This window comes from Anabrus simplex, chromosome 2 (assembly GCF_040414725.1).
Source record: "Anabrus simplex isolate iqAnaSimp1 chromosome 2, ASM4041472v1, whole genome shotgun sequence".
NCBI lineage: Eukaryota > Metazoa > Arthropoda > Insecta > Orthoptera > Tettigoniidae > Anabrus > Anabrus simplex.
Window position 1 is genome coordinate 709,689,961 of NC_090266.1, and position 18,615 is coordinate 709,708,575.

General features: G+C 41.9%; 1 protein-coding gene across 1 annotated transcript in view; it reads right to left on the minus strand.

The window, feature by feature from the left end:
- The window catches only part of ninaB (neither inactivation nor afterpotential B), a 79,530-nt gene that overhangs the window by 22,776 nt on the left and 38,139 nt on the right, over window positions 1–18,615 (minus strand). The window contains exons 6-7 of the mRNA XM_067140030.2: window positions 16,986–17,197; window positions 13,865–14,041 (exon numbers count right to left, since the gene is read on the minus strand). Of these exons, the coding sequence (XP_066996131.2) occupies window positions 13,865–14,041; window positions 16,986–17,197 (389 nt within the window). The remainder of the gene's footprint in view (window positions 1–13,864; window positions 14,042–16,985; window positions 17,198–18,615) is intronic.

The window sequence follows — 18,615 nt, forward strand, 5'->3', positions numbered from 1 at the left end:
ACAAAGCCTTACAAACGTTGCCGAGACGATCTCCATAGCAACACCCTTTAAAGTCTGCAGAGCTAGTTACCGGCTATTGGACTTGAACTTTCACACGACTGCCATTGACATTTCCCTTATTTTCACTGTACCGATAAAAGGTACAGAACGAAACTTCGCTGTGAGCTATTCTCTTGTAAAACCAACCGTGAGAGAGATACATCGAGTTTAATCATTTAGGCCCGTACCTGAAGCACTCCCTCCTGATGAAATAGTTTGGACAACTTACAGCTAAGATCCTACTCAACCTTATTCTAAACAGAAATTAAAATCCGCCCCTCCATTTTTTCGTGATTCTGTAACAGACACAGACAAATATTAAGCTGAACACGATGTAGGTCATTACAATGACGTCAATGACGTCAGTATTCCGGTCAGAATACAATATTAACCGACTGGAATGTCTCGGTTAAAAGCAATGCTATCACATGAAATGCTCGATCAAATATTTTTGATATCGTAGGCCTTCTCTTCCGACTCTGTGATATTAGGGCACCTAATGTTATACAATGCAATACAAATATACATGTCTCCCTCTTATCTTATGCTTCAAGCGATTGCTCCTTTACGATATGTTTCATTTTGATAATGATCTTCAATCATCTTCACATATTTGTCGATAAAGGCTGATGATGACGCGGTTTTCACCTTAAGGCAATCACGACAAAATCCACCACCAGCGCCAGTTAACACGATTGAACAATATGTCCATGCTAGCGGTGCTCGGCGTTGATATGAACTAAGCAACAAATCTAAATTTATGAATTCCCTAATCATAGTTCGTACGGTAAAACTGTATACTTATATTACATTCTCTATGTGTATGTACTATTTATCAATAGTACCACTATTGAGATATATTTGAGAATTACAACCTGTGACAATAAAGTTCGGTGAATAGTCCTGTACTATCAACATAGATGAACAATGCACGATAGTGACCTTACTGTCCTTCGAAATAGTCCCCTCCCATAACTATGCACTGCGGAGATCGGCGATACATGTCCTGGAAACTTTGCAAGAAGGCTTCCTTTGGGATGGTGTTCAAAACCCTCGTCACGTTTCGTTGGATGTCAGGAATATCGTCAAATCTCTTTCCTTTCAAAGCGAGTTTGATGCGTGACTTTTTGGCTTTGACCTTTTTCAGACGAGGGGATCCCGAAGAACGCCATTCCATGCTTTGCTGTTTCGTTTCAGGGTCGTACCTGAGACACCACGTTTCATCCTCAGTGACAATAGCATTCGCCGTTTCGACAAAATCCTGTGAAGCCTCTAAACGTGCCTGCTTCTGATCGTCAGTCAAGTGATGTGGCACAAGACAAGAACACGTTTTCCTCTTCCCTAAATTCTGGGTAACGATTTGTCGCACGAATTCACGATTAATATGCAGTTCATCCGCTACCATGCGCACAGTCAATCGCCGATCCTTCGTGATTAATGTCCTCACCTTCTCAATGTTTCCGTCACTGACGGCGGTCACCGGTCTTCCGCTACGGGGGTTGTCAGAAACACTTCCCCGACCTCCTCGAAAACGGGTGAACCACTCGTACACACACTTCAAGTACAGTGCTTGATCTTCATAAACACATACCAGCATCGCATGCTTTTATTTCGGTGTCTTGCAAAGCTCAAATCAAAACTGTACATTGATATTTTGGTCGTTAATGTTCCTCTTCGCAGTTCAGAACCAACGCACTATACACGCACTGTGTCAGACAGGGCTTACACGGCACACACACGATGCTCAACTGAACAACGTTGGGAGCAGGTGGTCAAAACCTGCTGCTACGCAGGTGCAGCTTTGTGTGTCGCCAGTGTTGCCGGATCGACCGTTCTGACTTAATTCGCCGAACTTTATTGTCACAGGTTGTATATTTTAGGTTCCATTTCACCCAGCGTGAATAAAGTTATTTATATCCCAAAGTGTAACGGCTGACTTTACATACCGATTTCCATTACATTCTGTTCAGCCATTTTCTCGCGATGCGCGTACGTACAGACAGACAGACAGACAGACAGACAGACAGACAGACAGACAGACAGACAGACAGACAGACAGACAGACAGACAGAGAAGACGGAAAATTAAAAATTGCATTTCCTTCTGACTGTGGACAGGGCCGATACAGAACTATCGTTATGTTTTAATTCTGAGCAACGTACAAACAAAACTCTTATTTACATTATACAGATTATGATCTTTCCTACCTTTAAAATCTCCACTCCGCTTATTCATCTATTAAAATCATTCTACGCCATTTCTCCACTGACAGCTCAACTGTCTCCGTACTCCCAAGTCTTCCCAGCTCGAAGTCTGTAAATATTTTCGTAACACTACTCTTCTGTCGGAAATCAACCAGAATAAACCGTGCTTGTTTCGCGCTGAAATGTTAGAGATAAGTAAGTACGCATTTTCTTACAACTTGCTTTACGTCGTACCGACAGAGGTTTTTGGCGACGATGGGATAGGAAAAGGCTAGGAGTGGGAAGGAATCGGCCGTCGCCTGAATTAAGGTACAGCCCCAGCATTTGCCTGGTGTGAAAATGGGGAAAACACGGAAAACAAACTTCGGGGCTGCCGACACTGGGACTCGAACCGACTATCTCCCGGATGCAAGCTCACAGCTACGCGTCCCTGACCGCACGGTCAACTCGCCTGGTAGTGCGCATATTGGTCACGTATCAATATAAGTTCCACTGATAATCAATGTGATGATCATGATTTGTTTTAAGGGGCTAAACGGCTAGGTCATTGGCCTTATGATCAGTGTGGGAAAACACACATCTTTATTACAAATCATGTCCGAAAGCAATGAATTATATTCCATTCTCCGCTGAAGTGCGTTGACTTAAGTGCGTCCAGTATCCAGTATTCGGGAGATAGCGGGTTCGAACCACACTGTCGGCAGCCCTGAAGATGTCCGTGGTTTCCCATTTTCACATCAGGCAAATGCTGGGGCTGTACCTTAATTAAGGCCACGGCCACTTCCGTCCCAATCCTAGCCCTTTCCTGTCCCATCGTCGCCATAAGACGTATCTGTGTCGGTGCGACGTGAAGCCAATAGCAAGTAAGTGAAGTGCGTAGAGAGTAATTTCTTATTAAATGTTACAACATAGTAACTCGTCTTTCTCATCCCAGTACGGCATACTGAGCCATAGATGGCCCTGGCCATAGCCATGGCTAGTTTTATAGGCAGTTCTCGTGTTATGTCTGTATAGGTGATAAGTCACCTTACGAAGTATTTTCACTGTACGTCGATTCACAAGTTCTGCAAATGATTGTTGATTATACAAACAAAAATATGCTCACGATAACAACCCCCATTCCTTCTAACTAAGCACTATAAGTCTAAAGCGATATATGGGAATAATGATCCTTTCTGGATATCACACATTGCCGGCTATGAAGTTGTGCTGGTCAAAGGACGAAGACAAAGATCTTACAATGCGTGAGCCGTAACAAGTTTATGACAATGAAACAAAACATGCAATTGTCAGATAACAATCTACTGGATCAGAATGACAAATTTTCAAAACTGAGCCCTGTTTTCGACGTAATGAACAAGAAGAAATTTCAGTTCTGAATTTTTTCACATAACCTCTCCATCGACGAGGAAATTGTGCCGTATTTTGGAAAAGATTCCTGCAAGATGTTTATGAAAGGAAAACCTGTGCGATTAGGCTTCAAGCTATGGTGTCTGTGCAGTTCACTGTACTTTATGCAGTACAGTAGGAAAAGACTAGACACTGACTACTCTGAAGTTTCTCTGGGTGAAAGAGTGATTTTAGACTTGCTGTCAGTTATAAATAATCCATCTCCTCACCGCATTTTCTTTGACGATTTCTTTTCATCATACAAATTGTTCCGTACGTTGAGAATTCAAGTTTTTTATTTCGAACCGGTACCATTCGTGAAAACCGTACTACTAAGTGTCCTTTAGAACCCTCCTCGGTTCTGTAGAAGAAAGCCAGGGGCTCATTCGATTTTGCTTTCGAAGATGAAGCCTATATTTTGATGGTCAGGTGGAATGACAATGCAATTATGACAGAGGCAACCAACAATGGTACTGTAGCACTAGCAGCCGCTAAAAGGTACAGTAGGAAAGAAAAGCGTCTCTTTACCACAGCCTAAATTTATTTCTGAGTACATTGCGCACATGGATGGAGTTGATCTGCACGACAATGGCATTGCCAATTACAGGATTCGAGTTAGGAGTAAAAGGTGGTGGTGGCCTCTGTTTATAAATTTGGCTGACAGTGTCATCGTCAATTCTTGGAAAATACATTGACTAGCAAACGATCAAAAATCCTCTCAGCTGCAATTTAGATCATATATAGCTCTGGCCCTGATGAAATCTGAAGGTGATGATACTAAAGATGATGAAGTATGTGGTGATGATGGCGAAGGCAACAAAGAAACTGGCATAGCAGGGAGAGACAATTCTAATTATGGATGACCGTCAAAGGCAGCTCTACCCATGGAAGTGCATTGTGATCAAATAGGACATTTCATAATCCAAGAGGAAAACAAAGCTACAAGAAGATGCCGACTGTGCAAGAGCACAACAATTTACAAGTATCAAAAATGGAATGTTCATCTTCATTCGAACTGTGTCCAACAATTTCACTCTCGCTAAATGAAGATGCCTACTAGGCCCAAAGGTACGTAAACGCAACATTATGCTGAACCTAAACTGTTTGTAAATACGTTTTGCTCTCGCATTTTCTGGCCTTTCTGATCTAATGATGTGGGTAGATTTGTCAGTTGGAGGAATTAGGACTAGAATTGTCTCAGTGTATTCACCATATGAGGGTGCAGATGAGGATGAAGTTGACAAGTCTTATGAAGCATTGAGTGACATCGTGGTCAGGGTCAACAGCAAGGATAGAATAGTGCTAATGGGTGATTTCAATGAGAGAGTTGGAAATAGAACTGAAGGATACGAAAGGGTGAGTGGTAAATGTGGGGAACATATGGAAGCTAATGGGAATAGGAAGTGTTTGCTTTGTGCTAATATGGGTTTAGCAGTTACGAATACATTCTTCAAGCATAAGGCTATTCAGCGCTACACATGGGAGGCTAGCGGTACCAAATCCATAATAGACTATATCTTAACCGACTTCGAATTCAGGAAATCTGCTAGGAATGTACGAGTTTTCCGGGGAATTTTCGATGATACAGACCACTATCTGATCTGTAGTGAACTAAGTATCTCTAGGCCTAAGGTAGAGAAAGTGAAATCTGTCTGCAAAAGAATAAGGGTAGAAAATCTCCAGGACGAGGAAATTAGACAGAAGTACATGAATATGATTAGTGAGAAGTTTCGAACAGTAGACAGTAAGCAGGTTCAGGATAAAGAAAGCGAATGGGTGACATTCAGGGATGCTGTAGTAGAAGCAGCAAGGGAATGCCTAAGAACAGTTGTGTGTAAAGATGGGAAAAGGCGAACGTCTTGGTGGAATGATGAAGTGAGAGCAGCTTGTAAACGTATAAAGAAGGCTTATCAGAAACGGCCCCAAACAAGGGCCAAGGCAGGCAGGGATTTGTACGTAGATGAAAGAAACAGAGCGAAACAAATAGTTGTTGAATCCAAAAAGAAGTCATGGGAAGATTTTGGTAATAACCAGGAAAGGCTAGGTCAAGCAGCAGGGAAACCTTTCTGGACAGTAATAAAGAATCTTAGGAAGGGAGGGAAAAAGGAAATGAACAGTGTTTTGAGTAATTCAGGTGAACTCATAATAGATCCCAGGGAATCACTGGAGAGGTGGAGGGAACATTTTGAACATCTTCTCAATGTAAAAGGAAATCATCCTGGTGGTGTTGCAAACAGCCAAGCTCATGGGGAGGAAGAAAATGATGTTGGTGAGATTACGCTTGAGGAAGTGGAAAGGATGGTAATTAAACTCCATTATCATAAAGCAGCAGGAATAGATGAAATTAGACCTGAAATGGTGAAGTATAGTGGGAAGGCAGGGATGAAATGTCTTCATAGAACAGTAAGATTAGCATGGAGTGTTGGTAAGGTACCTTCAGATTGGACAACAGCAGTAATTGCACCTATCTATAAGCAAAGGAACAGGAAGGATTGCAACAACTATCGAGGTATCTCATTGATCAGTATACCAGGCAAAGTATTCACTGGCATCTTGGAAGGGAGGGAGCGATCAGTCGTTGAGAGGAAGTTGGATGAAAACCAATGTGGTTCCAGACCACAGAGAGGCTGTCAAGATCAGATTTTCAGTATGCGCCAGGTAATTGAAAAAATGTTACGAGAGGAATAGGCAGTTGTGTTTATGTTTCGTAGGTCTAGAGAGAGCATATGCCAGGGTACCGAGGGAAAAGTTGTTCGCTATACTGGGGGACTATGGAATTAAAGGTAGATTATTAAAATCAATCAAAGGCATTTATGTTGACAATTGGGCTTCAGTGAGAATTCATGGTAGAATGAGTTCTTGGTTCAGGGTACTCACAGGGGTTAGACAAGGCTGTAATATTTCACCTCTGTTGTTCGTAGTTTACATGGATCATCTGCTAAAAGTCATAAAATGGCAGTGAGGGATTCAGTTAGGTGGAAATGTAGTAAGTAGTCTGGGCTATGCTGACGATTCGGTCTTAATGACAGCCTGCAGTCTAATATCTTGGAACTTGAAAATAGGTGCAATGAGTATGGTATGAAAATTAGCCTCTCGAAGACTAAATTGATGTCAGTAGGTAAGAAATTCAACAGAATTGAATGTCAGATTTGTGATACAAAGCTAGAACAGGTCGATAATTTCAAGTATTTAGGTTGTGTGTTCTCCCAGGATGATAATACAGTAAGTGAGATTGAATCAAGGTGTCGTAAAGCTAATGCAGTGAGCTCACAGTTGCGATCAACAGTATTCTATAAGAAGGAAGTCAGCTCCCAGACGAAACTATCTTTACATCGGTCTGTTTTTCGACCAACTTTGCTTTACGGGAGCGAAAGCTGAGTGGACTCAGGATATCTTATTCATACGTTAGAAGTAACAGACACCAAGCCTATACAGATCTCATGCACCATTAATAATAATAATAATAATAATAATAATAATAATGTTAAATAAAAATGTTGAATTTCACAGCGGTCGTACCCCTCGTTCACCGGTTAATATGCTTTCTCAGGAGATCAGTGGTGGTGTCCTACCCATGTTCATGAGTTCGATTCCGACCAACAAAAGAGAACACTAAACCTGAAAGATTGCATTTCATTTTAGCAGATCTACCAAAAATAAATCTATAATACTCCTATAACAGCAGCCCTACAGTGTCTTCCGACGAGGATATAGACGTAAGCGGGAGTGATATACCAGCACTCTGTTATCTATATAATTAGCCTAAGTCAGAAGGATGAGGTGAAGAAGTATATACGATGAGTAACGCAAGGTTGATAGTTAGCAGTGGCGATCTGACGGACCGAAGCCTAACACACCTATCTTTCCCGGTCCCCGCGCTTATCAGGCATACAGCAGGAAGCCGCGTGCAATGAGTCGAGGGAAGAGGGACGAAGGTCTGGGCTGCAATATCAGTCTCCGAAGCCTTGTTCTCAGAAATAGGTGCGGCGGTTTTTCATTGCTTTCAAGTTCTGTAAATGGAACAATATGTCAAATGCTTACATTATAATGTGCTTTAGATTTCCATCGTTCTCATTTGAGGTTTGGGCTTCACTGATAGCCTTGGTAGCCCTCAGTATACGCCACTGTAATGCAATGCGTTTGCAAGAGCCACTGCCGTCCTGAACCGTGTGGGCTATGTTCCCTAGTCATCAAACTCATAGAATACACCCGGCACACTCTACGGTCAGTGCTCCCCACCACATGACGTCTCTCTCTCCTAGAGAGCGGACACGCCTACCAAGCTCTTCACGCGTGCGAAGTCAGTGTGCGGTAACTGTACACCCTGCGAACTGTGCAGCGTTTGGCCATCGCTAGCATAGCATGTAACAGCGAGAATGTCAGAACTCGTACGGGCATTGTGAGTAACAGTTGACTGCAGGATGGGTAAGACTCGAGAACTCAGCACATTTGATCGCGGCCAGATTGTCAGCGCAAGATGTATGGGCCACTGTCTTTGAAGTCGTGCAGACACTGGGCTTTCCAAGGGCCACCGTATCAAGAGTGTACCGTGAGTACGTGGGTTATGGCAAAACCACCGCCGCCAGGCTCCATTGTCGTAGTGTAGGACGCGTTGATGACAGAGGACGCCATTGGCTAGCTCGGATAGTAAGAGCGCATAGACGAGCCAAAACGCAGCAGATAACTCGACAATTCAAGCAACGAGTTGTGAGAAAACTTACTGTTACGTGCAAGCCCCGTGGTAGTCCATTTCGGTACTTCCAGGACGGGGCTGGTGACTCACGCGACCTGGGATCTCCCAGCCGGCTCGTCGGGTGGGGCCGGACTTTCCGTGTATTGTTCTCGTCGGCCGGCTTACCGGTGAGTTTCTTGGAAATTGAACGGGAATGTTCTGCCTCTATTGACATCGCGAAATATCTGGGTCAAATCGCGCGAGCTATGAAAAGGGAGGCTAGCCGTGGACAGTCAGTCAGTGTTGGACTCGGGGTCAGTGTTGGACTCCGTGGTGAAGTCAGTGAGAGACTCAGTGCGTTAGGGTTCGGTGGCTGGGCAGAGGGCAACAGAGGTGTTGGCTGTCGCTAGTGTTCCACCGAGGTCAGAACCAGGAGCTGTTGTTGTGGTGTCGGGGAGACCAGTGAGTGGGCTGGGGACGACAGAACGAAAGGCTGTACTATGTCTTCGTGTAATTCTCTGGACTGAGGATCGCCGTGAGCCAGCGAGAAAACCCGCTATCGTGAGTGCGAGGATAAATGGACCTGTGTTAATGTTCGCTGTTGTGAGTATCGTCCTGCTGTCGAATACTGTTTAGTTGCTTAGTTGTTCACTGCATGTGACTGTAAATTACTGGACTGTCTGTGGAATCGAACCAACGAACAGTCATCGTGTGTTGTGTAGCTAGTGGCACTGTGTTCAAATCTAGCGGTCTACACACAGCTGCTGTACGAGTTGACTGTACTTGGGAAAGTGAAAGTAACGCTTAAGCGTCCGCAGGTAGACGAACGGGCTGGACCTCCTACTGCGCCATAAGGAATAGAAATGTATAAATATACTTGTAATTAGTAAGTGTGGTCATTCATAACCGGTTGGAATTGTGTGTGTTTAAATACGTGTGTATGCATTTATTAGGTCATCCTGAAATAAATTAGAGCAATGAAACAGATGGAGTATTATTCGTAACAATACCATCCAGAATCATCTCCCTGCCATGTCAACCTACCCTCTTAAGCGGCAAGGTGCTCAGGGTCGTACTGGGTCAAGCGCTGGATGATATTAGAAACTTATGGGCCTACAAGGTCAGGAGAAGGGTTGCAGCTAACTATATCGAATGAGAATCAATTATCGGCAAAAATAAAGGTTTATTGACTCTTGGTGATGATAGAAAATGAAACACAAATATCAAGACTAACTTAAATGAATACATAAATATGAACATGTCCGTAGAACATTGTTGCAAAGGAATAATCCTTGGGCGGCAAAATTCATTCGTTTTTTAGACTATGTTGTGAATTATTTCACTCGAAGGCAAGACTGAGTACAATTGTAGTAAATATTATTGCCATGACCATGCGTGCACTAGGCAAATTACTTAAATAGTTCCCTATACATTGGAACTTCATTACAAAAACACTATGCGTATATGAGAGGGACCTATATTAAATATCTCTTTAAAACACGTTGAATTGGACACCCATACAATCTTGAAAAACACCTTGATTTGGACACGCACCCATGATACGTAAAATTAGCACGAATCAGAACTTACGTCATCAATAAACACACAAATGTGTTGTACAACAAACAACAATCCAAACACTGACACGATGAAACCAGTCGAACACGGCAAGACTCCGTGTAAGCCAAATGCGACCGCCGAGGTTCTAGTAAGCGGTCTGCCCGCTCCGAAGATAAGCTCTGAAATCCCTACTATCAGATTTAACGTAATTGCTGTATAACGCTGGACCGATGACCCTACCTAAGATTAAATTAAAATGAGAAAATGATGAGCTTCTAACATAAATCACACAAAAATGTCGTGTGTTTTGATACCCACTCTCAATGTGAATATTTCCCTGCTATTTCTTCGTCTCATGCACAAAAGCAAATTATCGCTCCCCTCTCACTGAAGGTCGATCAACCCGACTTGGGGCGTGTCGTATCACATAACATAAACTGCTCCTTTACTGGAGGTAGCCAACACAAACCTTCTTCACATGTTGCCTAAAATGTTTTCATTCTCAAATACATCCACCTGCCTTCTCGGCTTTAAAACTTCGTCGCTCATATAATCAAATTCAGCCCGTTAATCCATTTCATTCATTGAGACATCACATGTAATAAACCACTGCATAGCGTACATCAAAATCTCTCCACACCAGGGTCCTGGTTTCCAAACTCGCAACATGCCTGGATGATGTTATTCCTCTGTTCACTACAACTTAATTACTTCCTAAATACGATTTTCCTAAGGTATTTAGCGTGAAGCCACCACATTTTTCTACTCACAGCCTTTAATTATTTCTTTTAAAATGCACAATATCTCTCACCTAACTATAGGGTGGACGACGTTCGAACTTCGGTCACAGATCCTCTCCATATCATTCTTACACATAGGACCATTCTACTATTAATAAATTGCTTGCACGTTACTTTTATTACCTCGAATGCCTATCCTTCCCAAAAGTTCAGGAAAGGCTCAAATGTGTCCTAACAAAATGATTCTGAAATAATCAACATAATGGTAACGTTTCCTCCCAGGTATAAACACTACGACAACTATTCTAATACTACAAATAACAATATTCCCAAAACCTACGGGCATTCACAGTTACAAACTTACATCAAAATAGTTACAAATATATTGTAAAGCACCCCAAAGAAAGATGATAAATTCCCATAAAATCCGCATGCATATTTACACAAAATTAGAGAAAACAACACTCAGACTGCACCTTAGATTACTTACATGTGACTAACTTTCTAGGCACATTTTAATCTAATCCCATCATCTGATATTCACAAGTCAATAATTAAATTCGCATCACGACATGTCCATGCAATAGAAAGTACTCTTGCACACCGCCTATCTTCCTCCACGTTTTCATTCGAACTCCGGGAAGTCCATGATGGTGTTTGGTGCACATCTCCTTCGCGCTGAATCCCATGAAATCCTGGTTCCATTCCTCGTTCGACCAACGGAAGATCATGATCCTGGCTTCTTCACTGTCCACTGCTAATACTGTGAACACACACACACAGTTATTTTCCCATTCTTGAGCGTCACAATTCACGCGCACTTTCCGATACCGGGCATTTTAACGTCACACTGTTCTGGACTCGGGGCTTAAAAAAGGTTTACGCGTACCTACACGTTTCATTATGTCTTTCATAAGATTATTTCATACTGTATTATTCACAGTTCCCGATTTCCTTTGCCTCCAAATATTAATAATAATAATAATAATTGTATTCATCCCAAAAAGTTAGTTAAATATACATTTCCCGCACCAGCCTTCTTTACTGGGTACGATTTCACGAATCTGTGTTATTCAATTGGTATTTATTTCTCAAATGTTCACCAAAACTCACTCTCACAAAGGAAAAGTATCCGAAAAACTCACATGCGTGTTTTACGCTCGAGGTAAAAGAGTCAAGTGTCCTGTGGTAGGGACATCTGGTTCCTTTTATCATTTCAGCTGCAAAATGGTGTAACACAGGAAAATTTTCCAAACTCAAAATCGTGTTTCCCCTTTCCACAGGGTGCTATGAATGAAATAGTGTTGTAATCAGGTGGTCAGGGTTACTGGATACAGATTGAGATTAATCCATGAAAGATCCGATCGTAAATTCTCGCGTTATGACTATAACTCTGCTCTTCTTTCGACGGTAGGTTCCCGGTTTCAAATGCTTCACAGACGCTTGTAAAATTGCTAATGGAACTTTCCACGGTTATATAACACACTACTACCTTTCCTCTTCACTTCTAGTACAATAAAATAAAGTATGTAACTGGTCCTTCTAAATTCCACGATGAATTTCTGATCTCCTGATTTCAAGTTCGACGTAATTCTTGAAATACACACAACGAAAACAATGTTGGTTATGCTGATTTTCGATGGGTTGGAGATTTCGCTCACTATAAAACACTCCCTCTCTTTGTAGACTGAGGAATCGTGACTGAGTTAAGCCCCTCCTACTGGCCCCTGGCCTCGGAGATTCCCTGGTTCATCCCGCGGTATCTCCTTTTCTCCCTGATTGGATGACGTGGGTGACGCTATCGAGCGTTCCACGCTTCAAGTCCCCGCGATCTTGCCCATAGACAATTGAAAAAATTCTCTCATGTATCTTTTTATCATTGGCTTATGACCCTCCCTCTGCTCAACACATGTCACAAGGCACAGGGACTGATATGGCCAAAGGAACACGGCCACTGGACACTCGATGCATGGAGAGAGGTCGTCTGGACAGATGAGTCGAGGTACCAGTTGGTGCACGTCGTTGGTGCGTCGTCAACAACATTAGGCAATCGATCCCTCTTGCTATCAGGGTATAGTTCAGACCGGTGGTGATGGTATCCTCGAATTGGGACTGTTAACTTGAGATGAAATGGGACCACTGGTAAATCTGGTAACGTTTTTCACCCGCGAACGTTATGGGAACATGCTGGCAGATCATGTTGACCCTTTGTTCACCTCAGCACACTACAAACGACCTGTAGTTACAGCAAGACAATGTTCCAGCCCATCGCTCCCGAATTGTGGCTGAATGGTTCGACGAGCACTCGACGGATGTGAAGAAGCTTTCCTGGCCCCCGAGGAGCCCCGATCTCAGTCTAATAGTAGCCCGTATTTTTAATTTGGAGCGAGGAGCGGTATGGCACGTGTCCCAACGCTATCGCGGCAACGTCGCATGACCTCCCCTGTACCGGCCTACTGCTGATCCATATCATTCTACCCAATACAGTACAAGTACAAACTGATATAAAAAATTCAATCCGTTTACGTATTGCACAGCCATACGGCATAGCCATTGATCATCACCATCATGTTCGAACCTGGCTCAGACCGGTGGTATTTGAAGGGGCTCAAATACTTCATCCTCATATCGGTAGATTTACTGGCACGTAAAAGAACTCCCGAGGGACAAAATTCCGGCACCTCGCGGTCTCTGAAATCCGTTAAAAGTTAGTTAGTGGGACGTACAAACAATAACATTATTATTAATACATACATGTCACAACGCGACCAAGAATGCAATTTTCCTACCACCCCGAACAGAGAAAAAGTTACCTTACAAAGCTGATAACTTTTTTCTTGGAAACATACAATTCTGAAATCTAAAAAATAACTTTTTGCGCTCCACCTGCGATAAAAAATATAATATTAAAGTACAAATCAGTAATCCGAAACGTACATGACCTAACGTGAAATGAAAGGAGAAAAATGATGGTGTTATTAGATTTTCTGTACGTCTATTGGTTATTTCATAAACAACCTCCAAACTCGAGTACACTTAATATTTTGGTTGAGAGTAGCTGCATGCTCCAATCTATAAAATCGTTTTCAGGGGGTATTAGATAAGGCCCAATATCAATAGCTGTCGACAGTATTATTCGAACCTATCATCTCCAGAATGTAAGCTGAGCACGCCACTCACTCGGTCGGTGAACACAGATCAAATGCACAATATCAGTTTACGGAACGTTTATAAGTTTTACTGTAATATTCTAGACATACCTTCATTGCCTCCACATACATGCAGTCCAACATTGATGGATCCCTGTAGCAGCACAAGTCAACGACAACATGCTCGTCCTCTTCGTAGCAGTTTATGATGTGAAGATAGAAGAAAGTCTCCGTCACAAACGTCCGGAGCAGAACACCAGTCTCACGGTCCATTAGGTGAACCAGCGTCTGCGGATCAAACATCATCACTCCATTGCACCAAAATTAGACAATAGCGTTGCTCCTTTACTCTTGGGGTTTCTCTAAAATTAGAAATAATAATAATAATAATAATAATAATAATAATAATAATAATAATAATAATAATAATAACACTTGCTCTAACTACTTACTGTCTTATGATGTAGGAATTTTATTTCGCAGGAGATCTTTTAAACGTTGAAATTCAATGACACGGAGGTGTTACATATAGAGGACAAGCAATTAACCAACTGTGCCACTAATAAATTTGGAAAGGGAAAATTCTTCAATATATGTTTGTTAGAAAATATAATTAGAGAGACAATCAACTTTGAAACATTGCAAAAATTGAAGGAAGTGTATATTCTCTGGCAGAGTTGCGTCATATCCGCCTCTGTGGTGTAGTGGTTAGTGTGATGAGCTGCCATCCCCGGAGGCCCGGGTTTGATTCCCGGCTCTACCACGAAATTAGAAAAGTGGTACGAGGGCTGGAACGGGGTCCACTCAGCCTCGGGAGGTCAACTGAGCAGAGTTGGGTTCGATTCCCACCTCAGCCATCCTGGAAATGGTTTTCCGTGGTTTCCCACTTCTCCTCCAGGCAAATGCCGGGATGGTACCTAACTTAAGCCCATGGCCGCTTCCTTCCCTCTTCCTTGTCTATCCCTTCCAATCTTCCCATCCCTCCGCAAGGCCCCTGTTCAGCATAGCAGGTGAGGCCGCCTGGGCGAGGTACTGGTCATACTTCCCAGTTGTATCCCCCGACCCAGAGTCTGAAGCTCCAGGACACTGCTCTTGTGGCGGTAGAGGTGGGATCCCTCGCTGAGTCCGGGGGAAAACCAACCCTGGAGGTTAAGCGGATTAAGAAAGAAAGAAAGAAAGAACGAAAGAAAGAAAGAAAGAGTTGTCATGTCGGAGAGCTACAGTGTGGTTACTTTGAGAGTACTGCAGTGCTTCTTTCCCAGCAATCACAATTTATAATAGTCGGTGCGAATACTACGAGCAGATGGAGAGGGAAACAATGAATGATCAGCTCTTACCAATGAAAATCAACTTACGTTTGGAAGCTCTGTGTAAACATTCACGTAAACTCTGTGTCAAATTGCAAGCGTTTTGGCTTCGAGAGGGTACTCAGAATTGTCCACAGAAGTTGCTGCTATATCGTCGCGTTACCCCACCCACTCAATGGGTTGCGCTTCATGGAAAATTTCACTGCGCTTTATATTACTTGTACCAGGCAAAAATAAAGACGACCGCAACGGAAACAAACTCCCATTTGACACAGAATATAGAAGGAAACTGCTTCCTCCGATTTGCTGTTAATACATTTATTGTTTGATCTCATGAGGAAGATGAACTACACCCAATCCTTCAGCACGCAGCACGCACTAGAAATAGAAAAGGAAGGATATTACGATACTATTTCTGCACGTTACAGTGAACAATAACTCACCGAACCATGAAATAACAATAAATCCCCCCTACCCCGCCGTCCCTTACATCAGATGTACCACCAAATTACTTCACACAAAAGAAAACAATCCTTTACACCATGCTCGCGAGCGTGAACTCTCCTGAGGCCCTTGTTTAATTCAAACTTTGTATTATGTACCGAAATAATAACGTCGTTATCCATCCATTATAATACTTGGTGACCTCCTCAAAATTGCTATTATTCTAATCTTAACTACCGCTCTATGTCTTAAAACAACGCGTAATGTTGACTTCATCGGGGGATGGGCTATTCCTGCACACGATCTGCTGCTGGTCGGGGGAGAATCGCATTTTCAGTTCAGTTTGAACAGGTCAGTCGAATTTGTTGTTGGTAAGTCATTTATAAATGTGAACAGTGTGTTTAGAGTTTGTTGTTAGCCGAAGTATGAGTCTGAGAATTAGTTAGATTTATACAAGAATATAAAATGCTAGTTGCTTTACGTCGCACCGACACAGATAGGTCTTATGGCCTGGTGTGAAAATGGGAAACCACGGAAAACCATCTTCAGGGCTGCCGACAGTGGGGTTCGAACCTACTATCTCCCGAATACTGGATACTGGCCGCACTTAAGCGACTGCAGCTATCGAGCTCGGTAATATAAAATGACATATGGATTAATATTTATTATAGCTGTAAGAAAAATATATTAGGTTATTATTTACTATTACAGTATATAGTTTTTATAATGTGTTTTGATCCTTAATTCATTATGAGAAATTAGGATCATTTACTGCATATTGTCATTTGTTGTAGTATTTTGTTATATTATTGTGTTTATACTTGCTCTTAAGGAATGTCCTAATTTTCTTTACTTTAAGGTTGAAATATTTCTCATTAAGTAACTTTAATGATCCTAATATGTGATTCACTTTATTTTATTTTATGTTTACGTTAAGTATTCAATTTAACTTTAATTATATTTTAATATTAATTCAGTTTGTTAATTATTTATTAAAATCCATTCTTATTGTTATTTATAAATATTCAGTTATTTTATTATATTACTTTAAATAGTATTTAAATAGTAATTAAAATGTGATTAAGTGTATTATAGGGCTTAGAGCCCTAACTTCGCCACTGAACAAGGCACTAATAAATAAATAAATAAATAAATAAATTAATTAATTAATATATAAATAAATAAATAAGTGAACAAATAAAATTAATAAACAAATAAGTAACACAACATACTATTCCAAGCTCTTCATATTAAGCAGCAACCCAAGTATTAAAAACGAACACTTAATTACAGTACATATTATATACCGGACATCCATTAAAAACAGACAAAGAATCAAGTGAAATATAGGAGAGCCGGCACCAATAATCCAGAAGTCTACTCAAAACAGCGTGTCATAGGACTCAGTGATCACGATTTAATTTCGGCCGGACTGCATTAAAATTCTAAAAAAGAACATTCAAAAGCGGTAACTTGAGTACCTGTTGGTCGTTGTACCAGCGGAAGGCTGCCACCATAGGAGAGTTAGCCAACTGGGTCTTGATCATCCCTGGCACGGACACACACAGTGGCTGCTCCACGATGACAAAGAAGCGCTCAGTAATACCAAAGGTGTGCATGTAAGATGGATGAAGAGGCCAACGTGCAGGAACTTTACCAACAATCGTTGCTTGCTCGAATGTACTGGCCTTGTCTAGAATAAATATTTTATTAAAGTATGAAGGCTTTCACGGCCGGTGTCAATATAATAAAATTCTTCCGGGCTGTTATGCCGTGGTCCACTCCTCTCGCTTCTCCCAGACGTTTCGACTACTGCTGCGGTAGTCATCTTCTGTGGCGTCGTGTAGATACGCTCTCCTGTATCCCGCTGGCGACTGCGTTTGACTACCGCAGCAGTAGTCGAAACGTCTGGGAGAAGCGAGAGGAGTGGACCACGGCATAACAGCCCGGAAGAATTTTATTATATAATAAATATTTTACCAAGCATTTAACAGATAATTAAAAAGTATAAAGTATTACATAGAACAGTGAGGTAATAATACTCTCGGAGATTAGAACATCTGACAAATTTTGTTACGTTTATGTCCGTTACGTAGTGAAGATAAAAGTACCCACTTAACAACGTCCACTTCACTATGTTTACCTCTTTGGAGTGATCTCTGACGTGAAAACGATCATCTTCAGCATCTGAGTACTCACACTTGAGCTACACTGTCAACATTGCTCTTAGACAACTATTTTCATAAAGTGTGTTTGTATAGTTTATGGGATTAAGGGGACTTCAAGGCCTTTACATTAACCAGCAACTCAGCTATTAAAAACGAACGATTTAATTATGTATAATATACTACCGGTGTGCCTTTGCTGGCGAGACCTAGTGTTTACAGTGCACTATGTCTTCTGGTATGGGCTAGAGCAATTTTGTTACACTCATTGATCTGTCTCAGCTTTATCCTTGGCTTTGACAAAATGAAAGTGACTGAGGTATGAGTGATGCTAGTAATGCCATTCCTTGTGCAGCCAGTCCCTGCTATGAATGGTGTGAAAATATTGCTCATAGGGTCAGTTGGTGCATGCATTTCAGTGGGCTTGGCAGACTGATATATAACTGCAACTTCTGGCTCGGTGAGGAAAGCAACGGAAAACTACCTCACTCCTCATTTCCCTAGTACGCCCCTTCAGTGATGCCTAGGCCATCTATGACAGCTGATGGCGGAACTGTTGAGGATCCAGCCAGCCTTTGGGCTGAGGACTAAACATACATACATACTACCGGTGCATTAAAAACAAAACAGCCGAAGAATCATATGAAATATGAGAGAGTTGAAAATCCTAGTGTCCATTAAGAACAACAATGGCCGATCAATTATCCGAGAACAGGAACAATTAAACTACCACTTACGATGCCTCAAGCACCTGTTCATTAACAACAACGTTGACTAATTAACTCTCAGAGAACAGACACAATTAAATGGCCACTTGCAATGGCCCAAGCTTGTGTTGACTCAATCAGACTTCTGTCTAGTCCTCTGAATGTAATATAAAGAAATTGATGAAAGTGCAAGTAAATGGTTGGAGTAAATATGGCGAGATCATATCGAGAATGTTACA